We start from the raw sequence: 23,995 nt of genomic DNA on the forward strand, positions 1-23,995 counted from the left end.
GGTTGCAACACTCACTTCAGAGTTCCAGACTACCTCTGGAAACAACGTCAGCACAAGAACTGTTCGTCATGAGCTTCATGAAATGCCCCATGCTCAAACCAAGGTCCATAAAGAAATGGTTTGCTGAGCTTGGTGGGGAAGAACTTGACTGGCCTACACGCTCTTGTGGCTGAATAGAAGCAAATCCCTGCGGCCATGTTCCAAAATCTGAAAGCCTTCCCAGAAGAGCGGAGGCTGTTACAGCAGGAAAGGGGGTCCAACTCCATATTAAGTACATATGGGTGTGATGTTCAGATGTCCACATACTTTTGGAAATGCAGTGTATTAATTGCTTGGAACGTCACCTGTAATCTAATCCCATAATTTATTTTTCGGAGAGCCAGGCCATAATCCTAGTGCAGCACTTCCTTGTGCCTCTTGAGAGACTTATCACTGATTCATTAACCAGCAGGGCTTTTTTTAAATTCTGAAAATGCATTTTCCCCCCGCGGTCCTGTGCAGAAAAAGCAGAGGCCTGCATGTGATGTGTGTTCCTTGTCCTGGCATTTACATGCTACGCGCGGCGCGTCTCGATCCTCCGGGAGCTCAGTTCGCCCGGAGGATCTTAGATACAACACGTCACCGCCTCTTGTCTTCCTGCGCTGCTCTCTCGTCCCCCTGTGGAAGGCGGAGGCCGACATCGCAGTGGGATCCCGCGTAACCAAACCGGCTCGTGAGCGTTTAATCTCAGGAGCACGGCTGAGGGTGACAGGCTAACAACCGACATGACACCGAGTTAACCCAGGCCATCGCACACAGACCCAGCGAGGGGCCCCACGCTAATCCACCCAGACGACAGAGAAAGCGGTGCATTGTCAGGACAGCGCCACAACACCGTTTGTACGACAGCCACGAAAACCACACAACACGAGGCCACACAACACTTTCAGACTTACCCTGGATACGGCAAAATCTGCAAAGACAACAGAAATGGGGTTTTAGGTTATTTACATTCCATTGCAGGGAAGATTTTCTCAAATTAAACTATCCAAACTGTCTCATCTGTTTCATTTTTTTTTACTGACACAGAAATATCAGCTTTAAAGACAATGATCCAAATGAATATATGGTGAACTACAATTAGGTATGCTAAATGTCCTCCTAGTTTTGTCACTGAAATTGATGTGATCTGATGTTAATTAATTCTGGCATTCTGTCTGACTACACCTAACCTTGCAGGAGGTTCAGTGATGTCCTTTAAAATGTACCCTTTGCCATTTTGACATCAAGAGAAACCAAAGGAAATTCAACCAAAGACCAAAGTTATGAGGAACACTGGGAAACACTGTAAATAAGTAGCATAGTGAACAATAAAAACACAATTAGAAAAACACTAGGCATTATCCTAGGTCCTTAATTGTAAAATTCATAGTAAAGGTAGCAGTTGTAGTCATAGTATTAGAAGCAGGAGTGGTAGTGAATGTCCATGCAAATTAGATGTACTAGCCAATGCCCCTGAGTGACATCAGTACTCAGATTTGTAAGACCACGATTTTGTGCTTTCCGTGTAATTGTCGTGGTGTGTGTCTTTTCAGTTTTACGGTGTTATAATCATGTTGAGAGTCCACGCTCTCAGCGTATGTCTGATTTTTCAGCCCCTGTCCTCAGTGTTAATGTACAAGACTTTTGTTTTCAATGTTACTGTCGTATTACAAGACTTCCTTCTCTGTCAAGCTGGCAGGAAGTCCTACACTAGCAGTATACTCCCTACCATAGGCAATTGTACATTGTATTATTCATATTTTATATTCTTATAAAATATGATGTCAGCTTTTCTGACCTTACTACCCATAGCTGAAATTGTAACACACAGGAGTCTACACAGACCTTGACAGATGCAAAACAATTTCTCTGTTTAAAACAGGCATGTCCTATATTCATTGGAGTGTCCTATTCCTTCTCCGCTTTTCAGTATGGTAGAACTCTGAGACCTCCAGTGGCTTGCACAAGTTCATATACTGTATAAATTGCAGGATTTAGGGGAAAAAGTAGAATGCATAAGAGTATAAGGTCTTCCAATAAATGGAGACTCACAATATGAAAAGGTCCCTTGTGTGACTTAATTGATTCTCTGCTGTAATCACACTAAGAGACATTCCTATGTGTATAAGTATATCCCGCAGGATGCCTTTTTGTTAAAATCTCAGGTGAAACTAATTGTTAATCCTGGGGGATATTGAGTGGAGCTGCTTCGCCCATCTGGCTTCAATAGGATTTGCGGAGCCAATCAAATCCTGTCAAAAAAAAAACACCTATTCCCATGGCGACGCTCATCAGAAAGAGGCTGGGGCGGCAGGACAGCCACTTGGGAGCCTTAGTGACTTGCGATCATTTATGTGACATTTATCCCATAACACCGCTTGGTAATGCATTGTTGAACCAATTTTTTTTGGAACGTTGGAACGTCTGGTTGGACTCGTAGGTCCAGCTCGTGCTGAAGGAACTTGCATGTTGCCAGATGCTGTTTATTCTCTGAATTCCACCAGCTGAGCTGAGCTTCGGAGGAGTAGCCTTCATGCACTGCTGGTGCCGGTGTGCGCTTGACCAAATGCGGTTGCAGGTGTGAGGTGAGACTTGGACAGTTCTGCCAGTCAAGACCCTCCCTCTCTGGGTGAAGTAATGGCACTGCCCATTTTTACTTGTAACTAAAGCCTTGGTTATTAATGCCTCAAATTTTCTGTACTTTGATGCAATTATAGCAGACTACAGTAGAGACTGGTGAATTCAGGTTCCAGCAGTTCTGAAATATTCTTACATTGGGTTCATTGTGATTTGCTTTGCAGATGCATTTTTTTTAAAACATGGACCCGGTTTATTTGAATAATGTTCCATTGCTATCTTGAAAGCGTGAATCTGAAACCGAGGACAATTTGATTGTAAAGCAGAATTCTGGAACTCTGTTGGAGTCATTCAGATCACATTTACAGAAAAAAGCAAGTCTGCTGAACAATATTTATGTGCCAGTTAACCGTGATGGAAACGTGTCACTTGTGCAGTGCTGTAGATGGCGTAAGTCTAAAGGTCAAATAAAAAGGCGGAGGGGAGATTAAAAAGTAAACTGTGAACTATGGAATGATTAGGAAGCTTCAAAAGTAAACACAGCTGTCCTAAAAATGGTGCCTTTAATGGACAAAAAATGGAATAAACAGTTTTTTTTTAAATAGGATACAGCAGTGTGAAAGAGGAGACTAACCAGCTGTTCTTGATGCAACATAGACTCATAAGCCATTCACTCTTATCCTCCCTACTAAAAACAACAAGGAGATGAAATTGAATTAACATCCAGAGCTGGAGAGAGAGAGGTTGTGTGCACACGGTGAAGATGCAGATGGGGAGAGTGGAGTCACGGGGGACAGCAGCAGCCGCCTTATCCTTCTGGAATCTCATGTAACCATGGAAACTTCCTCAATAGAATCAGGCGAGTGTGAAAGAATTGTGTGAGCGCACGTGTGTTTTGTACCCCCCGCCTTTGGCAGTCCAGCGAACAATCTTTCTCTTCCTCTTTCTGATCGTGGTGTTACGCCTACCCCATCACTGTCACATTAATTACACAATAATTGAAAAAAAAGGAGGCCGAAGTCGTTTACGGACACATGTTCCTAATGCCTACAGGGAAAGAGCATAACCTCCACAGCCTCCCTAATTACCCAAACAGCTGTCTTGTCTAGTTTAAAACTACAGCTGAACAAAAGACCAGAAAACCTTTAGGAGGACAGAGCCCTTCGCGGGAGCCAGCCGCTAAGTCACGATGCCCTACGTTTCGGTCGTCCCTCCCGACACCCTTACCTTTGTTTTCGGCCTTGACCTCCTCCTGGAGAAGGTCGTTCTGCCGGTTGCCCAGCACGAAGGCCAGGAAGGAGAGGATGAGGGCGTCCAGGATGCCGATGATGGCCAGGATGTAGGCCCAGCGCACCGAGCAGTTCCCCAGGGTGTACTTCCCCGTCTCCTCCCCGCACATGTCCCGCACCACCTCCGCGTCCCAGCCGTCCGGGAAGATCATGCACCCCAGGACCAGGCACACGGCTGCCAGAGAGAGGGGGAGTAAGAAAGGGGGGGGGGGGGAGGCGGGGCAGATGGGGTTAAGGGGAGCAGGGGAATAAAGATGGGGGATGAGGAAGGTGGGTAGAGAAAGGTGGATTAGATGAGTCAAAGGCAGGGAGTTGCAGAAGAGCGAGAGGGAAAGATGTTCACGCACTGCACTCCCCGTAGTACAGACAGGTGCAGGGTAAAAATAGCAGCTCAAATGTAGGGAATAGAATGTCCCCACGTGCTGCTTCAGTGGTCCCCGAACCGTTTTGAATTCACATAAAAAAAACGGTTGAAACGATCTTGTTTCTGAGCGTGTGACATGGTGTTACATCATCAGAGCAAGCTTCGATGTCTCTCGCTCCTGTCTCTCACACTCTCATACACACACACACACACACACACCAATCACACACACGCTCAGGCACACACACTCACTGAGAGACAACAGACCCCCACATTTCTTTCTCTGAATCGAGGGATTGACGCAGATTACTGCAGACCATCGACCCAAGACACCAGGCCAAACACACTGTCTGTCAATCTGTCATTCTGCCATCTTCATAGCTCCAATATCATCTACCTTCTTATCATTTATCAGTTGCTACGCCTTTACAATTGAGTACTCTAAATGTACTTTGCCTTGGTGTGGTCCATACTTGATGAATACCCAATAATGCCAAGGCCTGTATGACTTAACTCTGCTGGATCACAAGGGAAATACAAGAAGTGAATTGTCCTTACATTGTTGTGTCTCCCTCTGGCTTAGTCCTAATTCATAAACACAGACCATTAGGGTTATGGAAGCTAATCATACCCTTAAAAACCCAGTTAGGATGAATAAATTTTTTTGTATGTGAAAACCACCTCAATCTATCTGGCTGATTCATATCAGACTTCAGTCCTGGAGGGCCACAGTGTCTGCTGGTGTTCAGTGTTTCTGCACTTAAGTGATTCAGTTAGTCACTGATTGGCTAAAGAGTCTGCACACCTTGTTCCCAAGGCCTTTAATTGGTACTGATTGAAAGGAAACCACAAAAAGCTTCAGACACTGCTGCTCTCCAGGACAGGAGTCTGGCACCCCTGCTATATGTGGATCTTTTATACAAGCCCTGATTCAGATTTAATGGAAGAAAGATGAAATGCAAGTGCTGGCACAGGATCTTGTCTCAGAGTCAGAGGGCGTGACAGAAACACGTTCTGCGGCATTACCCTCCAAGATTTTATTGACCTTTGTCACTCTCAAGCTAACGTCCCTGTCACTGTCAGGCTCTCCTTTTTCACACGCCAACTTTCAGGCCCATTTCCTGCACACGCATGACCAGACGTGTGCTGTCCACCGCAGGGCAGCCAGCTCTTCACCCATATACGAGTACCCCCCAACACGAGCGGATGCTTGGTCCCTGCAGTATGGCACCTTCTGATCACAGGTGATCCCCTCCTCTATCCATTACCCTCTTTGCTTTCTACCATGTATGATACAGACATGGTGTTGGCATCATACCAAAAAATTTACCAACATCTCACTGTGCATTTGCCTCATGAAAATATTTGTATGCTTTTTTTTTAATTGCCGAAAAAACCTTTCCATAAAAATGTAAGAAACAGCGTTTTTAATGAAGCGAAGCACAGACACACACGAAACGCAGCAGCGCTCGCGCATCTGAAACGTCCATTTATCATGAGAGCACTGTAGCAGTGTGCAGGCTTTATTAGCTTAAGTACACATGGACCGCTTGGCAGGAGAGGAAAGCTCCCATACGCGGGGAGCAAAATGCCAGCAGATGGTGACTGTGCCGGGGATGCCGTTGCCAGATTCGGCAACGCAAACAAGGCCTCCGGCGCGCTGCAGACGGCTTGCGAAAACCTGAGACTGGGGACTAAAATTAAAGTGTGCGAAGATGGCATCGTACTTTTTATTGCGTTTTTCTTTACACGGCACGCTTATTGGTCGCAGGCAAACAGTTTGGTCCGTTATCTTTCCCAGATAGCATCTCTGGTGGCGTTAGCGCTCAGAGACATGGAGGATGGCTGACGCGCTCCCCAGAGTACCCTTGCTCCTGGGTGCAGATGCACTGGAGTGGGCGGGGCCATTCAGGGAAGGGAGGGGCTTAATGCAGCCGCTGGCAGGGAGTGGTAGCATATCACTGGGGTTACCACAAACTCCACCTCCTGTGGAAAGGACAGAGAAGCACAGAAACCACGTCCAGTAATGTTTGTGGCAGGATCTTCTGTAACTTATGGGTATGATAGGATCTTCTGTAACTTACGGGTATGATAGAATTTTCTGTAACTTACAGGTATGATAGGATCTTCTGTGACTTACGGGTATGATAGGATCTTCTGTAACTTACAGGTATGATAGGATCTTCTGTAACTTACAGGTATGATAGGATTTTCTGTAATTTACAGCTATGATAACATAACGTTCCCACCACACAACATAATAAGTGGTTTCAAAAACAATGCCAACATGGGGCTGAACATGTTCAGTTCTCACACTAATTTGAGATTCCCAATTATGTGAAACCGCAGACGTGTTCAGGCGTGAGCCCCACTGCCGGTTTGAGAGAGTGTAGACACCCGCGGTTCTCCTCCAAAACACATGGCGTCACCAGCTGCTTCTTTTCACACCACAGCTTACAGCCAAGCTCTCACAGAGTGGAGTCGGAGATAGACCTTCCATGTGTGGCTTTGACTTGCAGCCCATGGGTGCTCGATCGATCGCCGCGGGTCGCTGAAGAGCAAAGAAACATGAACACTCAACCAACTGAACCCTCCCGTACCCTTGATGATGCAATCCTCAGCTGTGCATTGCCTCATGGAGCTAACGGCCACGGTCGGCACTGGCACTGGCTGGATTTGATCCGAGACTGTGGGGCTCATCCATGCAGTGTGGAGCCTTAACCACCCAGCAGCTCCCAAGGTTTTCAGGTTGCTGAGCTCATTTACTCAATTACAAGATCTGTGTGTCTTTCATCTCCTAATCCAAAATGATAAGAAATCTCTGCTAAGGGTGGGAATTAGAGTTAGTGTTTTTTTTTTTTTTTAATTGGAAAGGAATTTAAAAGAAATGTGTCCAAGGTGTTGAATGATGGGTAGTCAGAATACATCAGCGCACTTATGTTCACAGGGTCATGGGGGGTTTTGGCAGTTATTTGTCTTACTTACAAATAGTGCACAGAATGCATAGCTAATAGCAATGCGTAGAGAAGTCACTAGTGAGTTGTCCATGTGCGCAGTTATATATATATATATATATATATATATATATATATATACTTTTATATTTTATATATGCTTATATACTTTTATTCCTGTCCTCTTGAAACACTAGTTTTTTTTTACCTCCCTGTCTCAGCTCTCCAGATGAGTAATGATTTTTATCTCAAGGTACTTTCCTTTGATCTTATTCTGGGGCATATAGTTTGATTAATTTTTGATAAAAAAGGACAAAGAGAGAAAGGGAGAGAACCTCAAATGTGGAACAGAGAAAATGGAAACAAGGGAGATCGAATGACAAAAAAAAAACACACACACACACACACACAAAGGGACATTGGAGAGACATGGAGTTAGATGAATTCATCTTCATTAATTAATCTTTGACTTTAGACTATTTGTGACATGCTAGGGAAAACATGAAACAATAGACCATTTCTTTTGGGTCACTTGTGTCTTTATACCCGTTTATCCTATGGACGGCCTTGCCTCCCAGTGAGAGCTGACTTCATTGGCTCTACTGAGACGTTTAATGGTTTAACACTGTAGCCCACACTCACGAAACATCTCCCTGTGTAAAAAAAACCCCATAAATCTTTAAACAATTTGATGTAAAATAGCTAAAGCCCCAGAAGAACATTCTCTGAGGTATTAGCGCAGGTTGTCCAGCTCAGGTGAAACCGCTGTTTCGAGGCCCTTGCGGTGCTGTTACAGAGGGAATGCTGCAGGCCCGTCACACAGTCATCCCATGAGCACCCGGGGTGTCCCTTTTCCTTGCCTACCCTTCAACCACCGTCGCATGACGCTAACCAGTGCCTTTCTGCTTTCATGAGCGCGTACAAAAGCGGCTTACAGGGTTAATTCCCTACTGGTGAATGAACCACATTTCAAAGAAAATATGGCAACGTCAATCTCAAACATCCTCACTGAACCCGGCAACTGCCAGGAATGGGTTTCAGTGATCAATGGCCGTCTCACAGTGGAGCCAAACCCAGAAACAAAAAAGCCAAACATTCCAATTCATACGAATGAAGGAATTCATTAATTTGTTGATTGATTCATTAGAACAGTAAGGAGTGAATGGCAGCCTGTAGTAAGATGGAAAAATGCAATAGGTCTAGTCTAAAAAATGCACAAATGCTAAAACAAACACACACACACACCTCACAAGTATTTGATCATGGTCGTTGACATTCGCCATCGCTCCTGCTAACATAGCAGTAGATGAATGTCCCTCTGACTTTACCCCCGGTCATATCCATTTGCACAGAGTCCACATCCATCTGCGCTGCGTGCTGTGATGGGCCTCCTTACGTGCTGACGCTGCTGCTGACCCGTTTGGGTAACTGAGGTTCCTGCCTGCAGCTCAGCGGTGCTGCTGTGGGCCTCTCTACCAGCCCCCCGGAATTCAATCTGCATGTGCCCCTTAATGTGTAGGGTTGGGGCTGCGGGTTCAAATCCTGTGTGGAGAACTGCCATTGTGACCAACTGGACTCAACCTGAATTGCTTCAGAAAAAAGATACAACCATATAAATGGATAGTTTGCAGGTTGCTCTGGATCAGGACTTATGTAAAACAAACCAATTATGTAATGCATTGCAATTTGATTAATTTAAAAATTGAAGTCATAAAATTGAAGTCACCAAACACCAAAGTGTGAAATAAACTTGACTTGTTGGACTTAGGCCTGGATTTAGCTAACATTTGTCCTTTGTTTTCATTAGGAAGATGCATGAAGTGAACCCACCCCCTAAAACAAACCGGGTCGGCAGGACTCGTTACACGAGCGGCTGAGCCTCGTTAAGTCGACGGCTCCGGATTTTGACAGTTTGTTTCTTGTTTTTGCCTGTGAGATTGAGAGGAGGCGTACACTAGCTCTGTCTGGCACGGGGGGGTTGCTGGGGGTGTGGTGCTGCATCTGATGAAGGCAGACCAGCAGCCAAAGGAAGAAGCTGTCTAGTTCCAACTGACTTGTGAACTCTGCGCGCGTTTGATTGTGAATGGTGCTGTTCGCCCGCAGGAAACACCCCCCTTGTTAGGCTCTCAGAGATGTCTCTGTGTAACGGCCGTGTGGAGCAGGCGGCTCAGTGCGCGGAGACACCGGGACTCCCTCCAGAGTCCGGGAGAAATACTAACGCCCCCCCCCCCGCCCGACGCTGATCCAGTTCCCTGCGCTTAGCCTGCTCAGCGCGTTTGGCCTCCGGTTGAAAATCAATGCGGAGAATCCCATTCCGAAAGGCACGGGTTCTTTGAAGTTGTTGTTTCACTGCCCCCCCCCCCCTTGCCCATTTCTGGACTTCAAAGGCGGCGGTGTGCTGAACAGGCCGAGGGCCTCCGGTGGACTTGCGCGTGCTGGCGTTTAGGGCCGTGACGTTCCGGGGCGCGGTCGCCCGCCGCCGTAACCCGTCCGGCGAGGCCGGCCTGGTCCGTGGGCTCAGGGGAGCCTCCGAACGGCCGCGGTCAGCGCCGCGGGAAGCCCGCGAAGGCCGATCCCGCTCCGTGTCCGCTTGTTTCTCGACAGGCTCGCCAGAAATGAGAAGCTCTCTTCTGAGGACGGGTTGGGTCAATATAACCGAAACTGCAATGTGTTCCTGCCTCTTGCCCAATGAATGCTGGGATAGGTTCCAGCACTCCCCGCGACCTTGACCAGGATGAGCGGGTATAGATAATAGATGGATGGTTTGTGTGTGGGATATGAGCCTAATCCTAACATCTCTACACCAAAAGAAAATGAAAAAAAACCCCATGTTTTGTCCACACTTTCCGCACTGATTACCCTATCACATCACACAGAGAAGTACAGCAACAGCAATTCTATTAAACACGACGCTAACCGAACATATAAAAATGAGACCTGCTGCGTTATAGCGCTAAAACGCTACACAGAAGAAAGTGCCACAGTTCTTAGACCGCCTCCATCTCAGCATTTTCAAACCAATGCTAATTTACAGCAAGCAACACACATTAACCATCTGGCTGCAGCCATTTTAATGACCTGAATCACACAGGAGTTGATCCCTCAGGTGGCTTGCCCTCTTCCACTGAAATCCAGATGCATTGTGGGTATGTGGAGGGAAAATACGGGTCCGCCCCTTCACAGGCTCAAGAAAACTCAGTGCTGACAGAGCAAGGGCCTGCATCACAACTTCTTTGGCCTGCCTGACTTGCAAATCTAACCCTGTTTGAATCTGTGAAAAAGGTTATCATATCTTTTTGTTCCTTTTTATGTTAAGTTCCGGGGGCTCTTTGATCTTCTGTTCTGCCAAATGAAAACTCAATATTTGCCATTTATTTGATTTCATGAAGCATTATAAAACAATAAAGGAGGGTTCTGCTATCTTAATGGAATCTAGTGCAGTAGGGGAGAAAGGCTGTGACTGCCTCATAAATACAGAAATGACTCGCCACAAGCACCGGCTGGACCCTGTGGTCCCGATGTGACCAGTCTGGTCAATGCTGCGGCTCACTGTGACTGTGCTGCCATTCTGACTGAAGTTTTTTTAAATTCTGTTTTGGATAAATACTTTGTGTGTACTGTGTAGAAAGCCATGTATTATTATTATTATTATTTAGTTTAAGTTTTACAGGTTTTTAAGTATCATAATTGATTTAATCTTGTCAGGGCTTGGGTGGATTTAAGCCTTTTGGAGGCAGAGTGTGATTTGGGCAGTGAATGAACAGGCATCTGTCAGCAAAATCTAAATGGACCGCTACTGCTCGCCGAGAGTACCCTCTTTCTTCAGTTTGAACATCCCTGCAGGTTTTTAGGGAACTGTAAAGACCAGGGGAAACAGCGGGGGCAGTACTACCCTCCAGGTAGGAGAAGAGTCTGACCCATCCAGTGCAGAGCTGAGGGAAGTCTCAGGTGCACTTAGAGGACTGCTGTAGTAGCCTTTGTGTCAGGGGAGGTTACACGACTCATGTATGTGCCTTTCTTTTTGGAGCATTCTGTAATCTGATTGAATAACCCCAATTCAGGTGCATGCATATTCAACTGATGGGCACTGCCACACCAAAATGTAGTCACAGACAATAAAGTGCAAAGAAGAGGCTAGGTGCTGATGTTTTAAATCAGGAAATGTGTCGCTGACCAGACTAGGCCAGCTAGTAGCTGACTGGGCTAGCTCACTGGCTTGCTCATATTCACAGAGCATGCACAGAGCAAGTCACACAATGAAGAAAGCATGTCCCTTTCATATTTCAGACTTAAAGACCCTTATAGACTTATCTGATTTCAAAAATGATTTAAAAAATAAACTATCCCATGTCCTTCATGAAACATAGAGCAGTGTCACAATAAATTAAACACTGTGCTTCTCATTACATTAAGACTGCGGCATATTTTTAATTCACCTCGTGTTTTTTTGCAACCGTACACAGATGGTTAGACTCCTTAAATCATCAAGTCCCGTGGCTTTTTAATGGAAGGGCTTAAAAACATTCATTTTAAATTCATCGCTAATGTTGAGCTTATGTTCCCTGCCAGAGATCATACCAGAAACTGGAATGTGTTGTTTTGTGCAATTATTGCAATATGGCATCACATGAAATTTTCATAGAAGCATGGTTTGGAATGAATAGATTCGTACATTCCTTGGTTTCTTTGTTAAAGATGTCATACTTAAACATGCTTCATCTGTTTCTTAAGTTGCTTAAGAAAATAGTCTTTTTGACAGTCATATTAGATGGTATTTATGAAACTTTGACATCAATGAACATCAAGTCTTTTAGATGAGGACATGTAAGTGCTTTAAGTGTGATTCCTTAGTTTACCCCTTAGATTAAAAAAAAAATGAAAATATGAAAAGTATGACTATTGTCAGATAAATGACGGATGTTGTAACATTGTGACAAAAAAGGCACCCCAAATGAATGTAATGCTAGTAATCTGTTGTAGATTATCCAGTGTGATATACATACCAGGGTTTCTTTGTTTGGTTCATTTTGGATAGGGTTTTTTCTAGCTTACATCCCACCTACACAAAACCTTTTGAGCACAAACACATCAGTTCTGCAGCTCTACAACAAACCGCTTGCAGACAAAAGGGCTTCATTTGTTCGAGCCCCTGATAATCTGAACAAGAAATGATTCATTGAGCTCATTTCTACAGAACAAATCTACAAGACAATGAACACAAACCATCAGACATGCATGTCCACTACCCATCCGGACCATGCCAGTGAACCAGGGTCCAATGGAATGGCAGCTCATACAGCGTGCGTATATGAGGCAGAGAGGCTTGCTTTCTGAAAATGCTGTTAAACGCAGGTGAAGCCTTTGATTTCACTTGAGTCCTACAGCTCAGGGTTTGTTTCACATGTGCTAAGTATTAATCAGATAAAATACTGAGTGATTTTTCAGAGGGGGTGCCCCCACTGCCCTGGGGTGGGGTAATTCATTATAGGTCGACGGGGCAGCCTTGTGGAGTGGGGAGGAGGGAGAGGAACAAATGGCTTCATCAATGATTCAAAACCTCAGGCCTAACCTGGGTGCCCAGGGGCATCTTGGATCTTTGTTGAAAATGAGGGGTTTAATATTCATAAATTCACACGAGATTGCAGTTTAAAGGAATCGGACGCCTGGAAGTATGTAGGGCTCTGTGTGTGTGAGTGTAGCACAGTGGGTAAGGAACTGGGCTTGTAACCGAAAGGTCGCAGGTTCGATTCCCGGGTAGGACACTGCCGTTGTACCCTTGAGCAAGGTACTTAACCTGCATTGCTTCAGTATATATCCAGCTGTATAAATGGATACAATGTAAAATGCTATGTAAAAGTTGTGTAAGTCGCTCTGGATAAGAGCGTCTGCTAAATGCCTGTAATGTAATGTAATGTGTGTGTTTATGTATAAATGTCTGAATGGATAGACTGTAGCCGGACGGTCGGGACAGTGCCCTCTCCTGTGTTCTGTGAGCGCTGTCCATTCAGCACCTTCAGCACGTTGGTGTGCTGCAGGACCACGGACAGCGCCGGCCCCACTCACAGGCTGGGTGGCAGCTGTGGCTCGTTTCCAATCACCACAGCTGCTGCCCACTGCCTAAGTGACTGGGCTATTTAAAGGCCTTGTCTTTGGGCCTGGGGAGAGAGAGGCTTCTGGCAACAAAGCCAAAGCCAACCAACAAAGAAAACAAACCTTTGGGACTCTTTTTTCAATTTTGGAAGATGTGCCCCTTTGTTGTCTTTTTGGGAGCTGTTATTTCGGTGTTATTGTCCTTGTTCTGCGCCCCTGGCCTGTAAGGGTTTAATTACAGAGGGTGGGCTCTCGGCGTGTCCTGTGTGTCGCAGCCGTTGCAGCGGTGTTGTGCGTCTTGCATCACATGCGCCCGCAGGCTGCAAACGGCCAATCGGCCGGAGCCATTAGGGTGATGAGGCGGTGGATGCCGCATGGGTCCCCCGGGCCCCGCGGGCTCTGGCACGGTCAGGATTACACACTGCACCATGGGGCACGTCACCACACTTTAGCTGGATACGCTGCCCTTTGATAGCACATTTATCTATTTATATATTGAATTTTGCATTCATTTCACGTGCTGAATTATTCTTTAAGGCTAGCAAAGCTTTCTAGTTGACACATTGTTCCTTCATGTTCACCTTACCATTTATGTATGTTTTCCCATTTAAATATGAGGAATACGAGACTTCAGCTCCCGAGCATCCCCCAGTATATATATATGTTTTTTCTTACTCATGAATATTCATGAGCAAGAAAAGGGAAAACAGGGCTACGTGTCACGGTTCACTCCACAGGAAACATCTGAATCTTTTTCATTAATATTCATGAGTTTATCTCCTTATTTCTGTGCAGTTACTGTGAAGGAGCTACTGTTTTTTTTTTTTACAACAGAGGGATGGTTAGAAGCAAAAAAATGTTTTCATACTGTTATCAAGTGAACGAATGCACATTCGTTCAAGCCTTGTTGAACCAATCGTCATATTATATTTTGTCAATAAGCATGAGTGCTAAGTGTGGGCCCCGAGGCATTTCTACACCGACTGCCAGCAAATGGCGTTAGTCTGCCAGAGAGTCCCCAGAGAATCCAGCGCTGCTGAAAGACAGAAAGGGCAAAGTCCAATCTCATCCTTATTTTAAAAAGAAAAAAAAAACTCCTGGTCGTACGGTTTCCCTGGAGACGTGCCACAGCGACTCCAGGCAGCTCCGAAAGGAGCACACAACCAAATGTATTTAAAAAGGGAACCGACTCCTGGGAGAGGGAGAAGGGCTTTCTACAAGATTGAGTGGAGCAGAATAACACTTTGAGGAATTACATATTGTGGTAGTCAATTTGATTGTTTTTTTTTTCATATCGATTTTAGTAGATTTGATCTATGCGTTTGAAAGTGCGCTCTCACCATCGTGGTTATCATGTTCAGAGTGAATAAGCTAATGTGACAGCTCCACCTGTTACAGTACATCCCCACTCCTGCCCAACATTCTCCATGAAATAAGCACTTTTGACTGAACTTCGGCATGCGTATGCTTTCAGTATTTTTAGGTGGACAAAACAAAAAGCTGGTGAAGATGTAGATTTTTCTCTTCTTCGTTTATCTGGCAGTGGAATCTGGTAGAACAAAGCATTCTTTCTCTGATGCGTTGTTATATTAGCATATGTTAACGGCATTATTTTTAAGCCTTTAGGTCTTACCTCTCCCGCTTGTGATTTCTAATTATAGTCACTTCTCTTTGACAATATTTAACGCCACATGAATATCAGTGCAGTTGAATGCCTACAGTTAAAGAAGAACAGACGCAAACACTATGAGCTGACGACACCTAAAACCATGGACTGGACTCAACATTGCACCCCTTAGAACTATAGTATAAATGCATTGTTGACTATTTCATTTTACATGTACTATACAGAGCACATTTCAACAGCACAATATGCTTTAGAATTGAAAGAACTGGTGGCTGTACCTCTTTTCACAGAACAAGAGGACATTTCTCACTCACTCTCTGACTTTGTCCAGTTCCTACACACTTAGCATGCAGAAAAAACACAAGCCTACCTCACCCTACCATATTTTATTGCATAGATCAAAATTACCGGTGTCCAACCATTCCAGTTGTCAAATTCATGAATGGCATGCTGATTAAATATATAGTATATATAGCATTATTATGTCTAAATGTCAAACAACAAACACACAGACACACGGGAGAAAAATGTAAACCCAACTGCACCTACATGACTAACACACAGTGTCAGCATTTACACTGTATGCACATACGCTGTGTGCATGCACCCCACACACTGTGTCACCAGCCCAACATGTGTCTTCCTCATGTACTTTCTCTGAGGTGCACTCTCCATCCCCACACATGCAAAATGCATGCTATTCCTAAGCGTGGTTGGTCACTATTCAGACACACAGACTTTGGCCGCTGGTACTCAGATTTGATGTGTGTGTGTGTGTGTGTGTGTGTGTGTGCGTGTGTGGGAGGACATGGATGATGGGAAATTGGGACGTGCTGATATGAGAAAGAACCAGAGAGACTTGAATATAATGAGGGAGAAATGAGACAGAATGAAAAGGGGGGGAAAGAACATAAAAACAACCAGCAAGACCCAGGAGGTGGCGGCGGCCATGTTGTTTAACTTCGGCCCTTTCCCTGCTCCCCCAGGCTGCTCCAGCGCCGAGCCGGGCGTGAGAGGGTTAACGCCGCTTCCACCCCGGAGCTTAATTACGCTCTCTGAAGACGCGGTCAAACGGCTAGCCCCCACCCCCCACACTCCCTTTCTTAATTTGCTCCTAATTGAAAAGCTGGCACTGCGGTCCCCCTCCCCAGAGACGGGGCGAGCCGGCTTTCTGTTAGCGCTCGGCGGCGGTCTCTCTGAAGGGCCGCGCGACGCGGTACGAGACCGCGGGGTCTGATTGGTGCGCGACGCGGCAGCCGTGTGATAGATCGATAATGCGTGCGAGAGCGTGCCGCCTCTGTGGCCGTACGCGTGACTTCTCCCCTTCGCCCTCCTCGCGTTCCTGTACCAAACAGCGAATTATAAAAGCAAACTAATGGCAACTCAGCGCAAAGCCAGGCTATCAGCTACCAATAAGAACCCTCAGCTGCTGACGCCAGGCATTCCTGCAGCAGCGGCCCTCTGAGGAGGATTAATTGGGACTTTCAAAGTAGCCCCGGGGGGTTGTATGAGTACATACCATAAGTTGTTTGATTGAGTACTGCTTCCACATGGGTCCACACGACAGGCACTGAAACTACCCCCGGGCTTTCCTGATAAAATCTATCATTTCATATGGAATGCTTCACAATGTGTGTAAAATGCTGTGGTACCGTGCTGCCTGAGTTTTATTATTCGGGCGTTAGCCTTTTAGTAAGACGGGGGTTAGCCTGAGCTACAGTCACCACCTTCCTCTAACTCCAACCCCCACAACTGGAATCAAGGTAGCTGGAGGAGGTCACTGCAAGAAAGGGAACATGTCTGGGAGAATAATTTCTCTGCATGTGAGTCACATATCGCTAAAAGACAACAGATAGGTCATAAGAATAGTTTTCTAGTGACTCTTGATATAGTATACAGTACGCCTCCTGTCTACCTTGGGTGGCTTTGGGGTATCTCCTGTTGTGATGCGTTCCTCAATTTAAAGCAATGGCTTGGAGCTGCTTTTGCTCCAGTGACTTCATCAGCGGTTGATGGGTTTTGGGGAGGGGATGGGGAGGGGGGCGGGGGGGGGGGGCAGCCGCAACCGGCAGCCGCTCTGAAAGCCACATTCTTAGGGCGGGGTGGGGGGGGAGGTTGCGTGCAAGGTTGCCGTAAACTACTCATCTCAACGAGGAGTCGATCCAGTGAGGAATGACGTACGCTTGCAATGCCGGGGGGTGCGGTGCAGTTGGTGTTTCAGCGTAGAGAGGAGGGCAAGGCTGATGCCCTTTCTGTGCTCAACACTCCCACTGCAGTGTTCAACCTGGGGCTGGCATCCACATACATGCACTGCCTCTAATTCACACTCGCACGCTTGTTGTTTTGACTCTTCTCTCCTTACTCCACCCTTTCACACTATGCCCGGCTCCAGCTCTCTGAACGGCACAGTCTGTGAAATGCTGTTTGCCGTGTAACACAAGCAACCACATTGGTGTACAATCGCCATAATCCATAAACACATTCAAGAATCAGAGCGAATGCTTTTCCCCCGTCAGTCCCCCGGGAAACGGTGCAAGATGGGTCATAGTTATTTACTGTTCAATGGGAAGATTATTTTTGCCAGGGCTCCAGTGACTTATGGAATGATTTATTGACCATGATAATTACGTGTGCGCTTCTCAAGGATGGAGCTGAAGGATCAGGGTTGAAAATAATGCTCAAGGCTCAATTGCACACAGTGCAGCAACAATTCCTCTTTTCTGACTCACTGCAAGTAGTTAGTGATGCGTGCACGCACACACACACACACACACACACACAGGCGCGCACACGTGCAGTACTCCGTGCATTAACCCACAACTTACAGAAAGCTAGCACTGCAATGTTTCCCGGATCTATTACTTTTTCTATATCTATTTTTACCATTTCATTTTTATTTCAGGGAATGCAGAGTATCACAGGTCTGGACACAGGAATAATCTTAATGAAATTTACCACTGGGGAAATTATTTAATACTTCCTTCAGCATTGGTTACGATGGGATATATCTGACCATAATGAACTCCGTTCTTCTTGTAGATTAACAATAAAAAGGAGGCACATGATAGTTCAACTAGTAAGTGGGCACACTCCTTAGCCATACCTTTATGTGCCTCTGTGTAGATGCTGTATACAGTGTGGCGTTTGCCAGCGATTTTGCTGAAATGGCTTTCATTCTACTAACTTGGCTGAATTCCCCCAGCTCCTTATACCGAGATTGTACCGAACTTCCACCGCTACATTATGGCGCAGCATAGCCCCGTGATATCGCGGTGTTAAGTTGTGCTGAGCCGAATTCAAAGATTCACGGCTTCCCCTGAGGCCACGGTGCCACAGAACGCTTCAGTCATTTCAGACCTGACATCCCGCTCAGACTCTTAAGCACAGAGCCCAAGGCCTTCCCAGAATGCAGCGTGAAAGGCTCATTTCCACCGCGGCGCTGCCGAAACGCTAACAAACAAACCAGGATCCACTGGTGCCCTTTGTTTTAATGGCAGACCTGCGTGAACGTACAGCATTACATTAATATCACAGCGTGTCGGTATGGGTACATTTAGAGGCGTAACTTTTTAAATGTTATTTCTCTTCTAGACGCAGGGCCTATAAATTTGCCACAAATACAAAACAAATCCTTCCGTTACTGTTCTGCAGAAAGGATTTTTTTTTTCAAGTGACATGAAAGATGGATTATTCAAGGGAACGTTTTCTTCATAAATCGATATAGTTTGTTATAAAAATAAAAAAATCTTTCAGCAACTTCTTCCATCTGTCAGACTTGAGGTAACCTTGTTCTGACTTTGTGACAAACTGATGTTGCGTGAATATTGTATTTATGGTGTGCTACAGTGTAATGATGTTTGAGAACTTTCCCTTGAATTGTCGAGCTTGCAGAGTAATGGCCCAGTGTGGTGTGTGCGCAGGTCTGTTTTTAATCATTATGTGACAATGCTTAGCCATCAGGACCCTTCTGTAGATTTGTCTTGCTGTGTGCAAGAAGCACCAGTACCAACCACATCGCTTAGATGATTTTTAAGAAAGACGTTTTCACAAAAAAGGCGTTTCATGCAGGAGGACGTGGCGCAAGAACAGTTTTTTTTTTTCTCTCAGCAAGCGGCGTTTTATGAGGCAGGATTCAATTAACTAAAAGACATCTTTATGTTTGCAGAAAGCATTCGCCGCAATACGTGGATCAATATTCATTTCTCTCTCTTGATTGAGAATTTGACAGTTTATTGTTTAATCTAATCCAATTATCTCCTTCCTGCAATCGAAATTTACCCCTGTAAGAATGCAATTTGCTCTTCTTTGTTGAAATGAACCGTAATTAAAAATCTATAGTGGGTTATTATGGATCTCTGCCAGTAAGGACTGAGCATTGACATTCCCTGGGTGTGCTTGCGGGTGAAGAAATAGACATTCCAGCAGAAGGTCACTTAATAACACAGACTCAAATGAAACTAGGAAAAAAAAATGAAATGGACCTTCAGTTTCTTGCTTGTTCCAAACAGAAATGTATGTTCTGCTCTCCCCTAGTGCTCACCGAGACAAGCTTTCCGATTCACGCAACAGCAACAACAAAAGGATACCGTAGTCAGCACATGAATACTAACTAGGTCAAAGCCTGTTCAGAAGCGTGTGTCCTGGAGCAGAATAAAAATTCTAAAAGAACATCTCAAGAAAATAACACATTTTCGGCAGAACAGAGTGTGTAGCGTGGGCCTGGTGGTCTCTCTTTCCTGTGACTCTGAGAAAGGGAGAGGACAATTCATTTCTTCCAGAGAATCTCCTAACAGCACACAGTCACAAGCACAAGTCAGATGTAAAGCGACATGAAATGTTCGTTACAGAGATGCACTGGGTGAAGAATCAGAGGGGAGGGAATTTGCTGCAAATCTACTGGCAGCAAAAAAAGAGCAAGACACGATTCTACAATTTGTCACTCATTTACTAGGCATTACATTCATCTGGAGAATGCTCTGGCCCAGCACGATTTACAAAAGCAAGGTGTCCATGGGATCTGGTTTTCTCATGTGAGGACTAGCCCAACCGTGCTGTAGGTCCAAGCTTTACTGCTGGGCAATGCTGTGATGTCACAATGGAGGTGGTGCCTGTTTGATCTGCATGGTAAATGTAGTTTTTGGCTTCTGGTCCTGAACCCGTGTCCTTAATGCACTCCCCCCATACAGCAGTGCCTGTACGTACCCTGTAGAGAGCTGGCATCTGTCACACCTCCGCGGGATGGGACGTGTTTGGGTGGGTTTTTTGAGCCGAGAAAGAAACCCAGAAAAGTCACCCCGGGAACACTGAGCTTGTGTCCTGACAAGAAAGGAGAGAGGCGGAGAGACAGATGGAGGTAGAGTTTCCCCACAGGAGAACGCGCTCCACTGAGAGCCAGAGAACGGAAAGCTTCAGCGGGAAGAGCGCGGGCGAGCGGGACAGACGGCAGAGAGCTCCCGGCAGCCCTGAGGGCGCGCGGAGGACCCCGAGAGGGCCGGACGCCGGCCCAACTCTCTCACGCGGCTCACCGCCACGCCGGCGTGGGCCTCCCGACGCTTCCCCTCGCCCGCCGCGTCCGCGGTAAGAGCTGATACCCGCGTGCGGTGAAGGGAGCTGGGGAACGTGCCCCCGCCCACAGCAGAGCGACCCCGCTCCGTTCGGCAGGGTCGAGGCGGGGAGGGGGGTTCCCCGGCTAACGGGGAGGAGCCTCAGAGCGCGCTACTCCAGCGGGGGGATTTATCGCTCACACATCCGTGTATCGATTCGGCCCGCCGCCACCATCGCTCCGTACCGCGCGGCGCTTCTGCCCATGACGCTCGGCGCGACGGTGATTCCGCTCCCCTTCCCCTCGGACGAGTCCCACAGCCCGGCCGTAAGGCAGGCGGAAATTAGGGTGCGCCGCGGGGTATCGATACCGGGGGCCTGGCCAAACGTCCGGACCAGGCGAGGCGGGCCCAACCCCGCCCCTGACTGAGCGGCTGTCCCGTCCGCTGTGGGCCGCCCTGCTGACCCCCCCAGCGGGGGAGGAGCCAGAGTCTCTGATAAGAGAAGTTAGTGCACTCTCAAGAAAAGAAGCCGCCTCTATCCCCTGACCCCCTTCCTTTTCTCCCCCCTTCCCGCCGTCCTCTCTTTGCTTTTCTTGTGAAGAAAACATTTTCCTGCCATAGAGAGGAGCGCTCCTCATCTACATTCACAAGTCGATACTTTCTCCATTGGTATTCTGGCGTGATCTCGCCGTTGGCCGAGAGGCTCATTTACATCCAAATAAGCCGCGCGTCAGGTTGTCCACTCGGCTACTGTATCATGACACTCTGGGACAGCTTGTCGCTAGCGAGAATGGCAGCCAGGCTGATGGAGTTTGATGTGGGGAGAGAGGAAGAGGGGGAGATGTCTTCAGCATCGGGCTCATTCCGTTCATTACCACAGGATTAACGCTAATGAATACGGCCTTTTGACACAACAGCAGAGATTAGAATGAACAGGAACATATTTGAAGGGCAAATCAGTTCAGTGTGACCCCTTGCACGGAACTGCATTCTGGGTGTTGTATTTCTGCATAGATTCCCCGTGCTAAGCTGTTCTAAGCCTGCTGGCTTTTGTAGTCACCTCACACGAGCGTATCCACCTCCGCCCAAACACTTTTTTTTAAGGATCAGCCAAGCTAGCTGAACTCAGTGTTGTGAAAGCTGACTTTGATGCTCAGTGGTGTAATACAAAGAATGCAGACTGAAGAGCCGCCTTCAAGACAAAGTGGCTGCACTCCACCTTTAATGGCTTTATCTGTCTCGGTAATTAGCCTATCAGCGCATGCACGCCTGACTACCCCGGCCGGCCTACACAGGATGAGAGAGATTCATGAACAAGATATTAAGTTGTTTATCTGATGACACAGTTTTTTATTTCCTGGTGATTGGCTGAATTATTTGCCAGTCATACACTCGGAGCACAGATCCTAGTGGAGACACAATGTAATTTACATATAGAATATTTGTTTATATCATGTTGATAAAAGTTGAGTTGGATGGTGAGGCAGGTTGTGGTTTCAGAGCAAAGTCATTCCCAAATAAAACGCCTGCTGGAAGCCATGTTGGTGAAACAAGGAAGGCCCCATCCTCTTTTAGGAAATTTACAATATTTGCCTTAACAACTGAACTTACTGACGTGAAAATCAAATGCAAAACCACTGTGCATTTACAAGCACATTGCAAGGCGCTAGTGGAGTGGAGTCAGAAGTACCGGATATTTGGCTGTCCAGTCCAGTAACCATTGTTAGGTGGTGGGCTACAGATAGCAAAAGAAGCAACATAAAAAGATTTTTGCATGGTCATGCTGTTTGGAACAGCTTCCATTTTTTAAACTAATTTCATCCTATATTTTTTTTAATTCGGGAGAGCGCAGTCCAGCACACGTGTCCCCTGATGCCGGGAAGCCTCCTGCTCTCTCAGTAGACCGGGTGTGCGCAGTCTTATCCAGAAAGGGCCAGTGCAGGTGCAGGCTGCTGTTGCAACTAAGGAGCGGCACACCTGATTCTAATAATCAAGGTGCTTAGCAAAGGCTCCAGTTGTTGATTAACAGTGTGCAGCTGCTTGGTTGGAACGAAAGACTGAACCAACACTGGCCCTTTCTGGGTGAGATTGAGGACCCCTGCAGTAGGCCATCGGCTGAGCTGTGCAGCCTTTGTGTTGGCGGACTGCGCTACATGCACAGCTGGTGCAGGCAGAGTACAGACTGGTGGCCCTCCTTGGGAGACTCAACAAGCCACAACAGGTGCAGTGAGGGTCGCATTCTAGACCCGGTGGTGCAACGCTGCACCAAGGGCTCGCACTTTAGCCATTCATACTAAAAAAAACATTACAGTCAGTGAAATCTTTCTGTCTAGCAACGTGTCATCTAACCTGGCTGGAGCCGTTCTGCTCTGTCTGCAGTGATCTCTCCCACACATAACTGCGCTTTGTTTGCCGTCTGTCTTCATCCCCTTCATAAGTGAACCTTCCCCTTTTTGTTTTCGCTCTGTCTCGCGTGCAGGGAACGTATGTTTGAAACAACGCTGGGGAACATTTGCCAATTCCAGCATTGTTGGGAAACACGCTCGCACGTGTTTCCCAAGATTTCGTCCAATCAGGCGGTGGAATGAGGAAGAGAAACACCTCGGTTGATCTTTACGGTTGTGCTTGTGGCTGAGGGGCTTTGGTGTTTCGCCAGCCCAGCAAAGCCATAAAGGGGAAATGAGTGGAGAGGCTAGAGAGCCAAAGAACAGCAGACAGTGATCCCTATTCGCCTGCGTTCTCCATTTTTAGCACTGCAGGTTTGAATTGCGGAACTTTCCAGAAGAAGTTGCAGACTGCATTATCTTGAGTGTTTGCAGGCACAGTTTTTCTGCTGGCTTGACCACGCAGGAAATACAAAAGACAGAAAATGAAGTTCGCTGTGCAACATCAAACTAATGACCCGAGTTCCCTGCTTATACGGACCATTAGTGATGTTATCACAGCTAATCTGGTGATATGCTGATGTTGTGCAGTCCACTGCCAAGACACTGCAGCTCAGCTGGTGGAATGCAGACTGAATTTCACTACATGCATTTTGTAAGGTATGCTACACACCCTCCTGAATCATTGGAGTGCATAAATAATAAAATGTTTTATATACCACACAATATACAGAATATGAATAAAATTACATACACTTGTACACGCACATACAGAGCGCATATACAGATACACTCATGTGCATGCAAAAACACACACAGCACATAAACGCATACACTCATGTGCATGCACAGACACGCGCACACAAACACACACAGAACACATATACTCATACACTCATGCACACGCACTTATCTTTTTACCCAACAGAGCATAACAATCCCCGTTTACACTGAAACAGCACTGTCAGAATTCATTTTTGTTTGGCCTACAAATTAAAAAAGGTATCCAGTGAATTTTAACCCTGTAATCTGTGTGTTTTGGCACAGTGTGCTGTGCCCTGTGTTATGGCACTGTGTGCTGTGCCCTGTGTTATGGCACTGTGTGCTGTGTTATGGCACAGTGCGCTGTGCCCTGTGTTATGGCAC

The 23,995-nt window shown here is 46.4% G+C and overlaps 1 protein-coding gene and 1 long non-coding RNA gene across 4 annotated transcripts in view; one reads left to right on the top strand and one right to left on the bottom strand.

Moving 5' to 3' along the window:
* Nucleotides 1–23,995, bottom strand: part of lhfpl4a (LHFPL tetraspan subfamily member 4a) — a 44,694-nt gene that overhangs the window by 6,966 nt on the left and 13,733 nt on the right. For 2 of the 3 annotated variants that reach the window (XM_035387859.1, XM_035387858.1), the window contains exons 2-3: nt 3,826–4,062; nt 936–952 (exon numbers count right to left, since the gene is read on the bottom strand). In XM_035387859.1, the coding sequence (XP_035243750.1) occupies nt 936–952; nt 3,826–4,062 (254 nt within the window). The remainder of the gene's footprint in view (nt 1–935; nt 953–3,825; nt 4,063–23,995) is intronic. The other variant, XM_035387860.1, reaches the window with a different exon arrangement.
* The window catches only part of LOC118211075, a 42,998-nt gene that overhangs the window by 1,133 nt on the left and 17,870 nt on the right, over nt 1–23,995 (top strand). The gene's annotated exons all lie outside the window — the stretch shown is intronic.

The sequence above is a fragment of the Anguilla anguilla genome, chromosome 13, assembly GCF_013347855.1.
Source record: "Anguilla anguilla isolate fAngAng1 chromosome 13, fAngAng1.pri, whole genome shotgun sequence".
Lineage (NCBI taxonomy): Eukaryota > Metazoa > Chordata > Actinopteri > Anguilliformes > Anguillidae > Anguilla > Anguilla anguilla.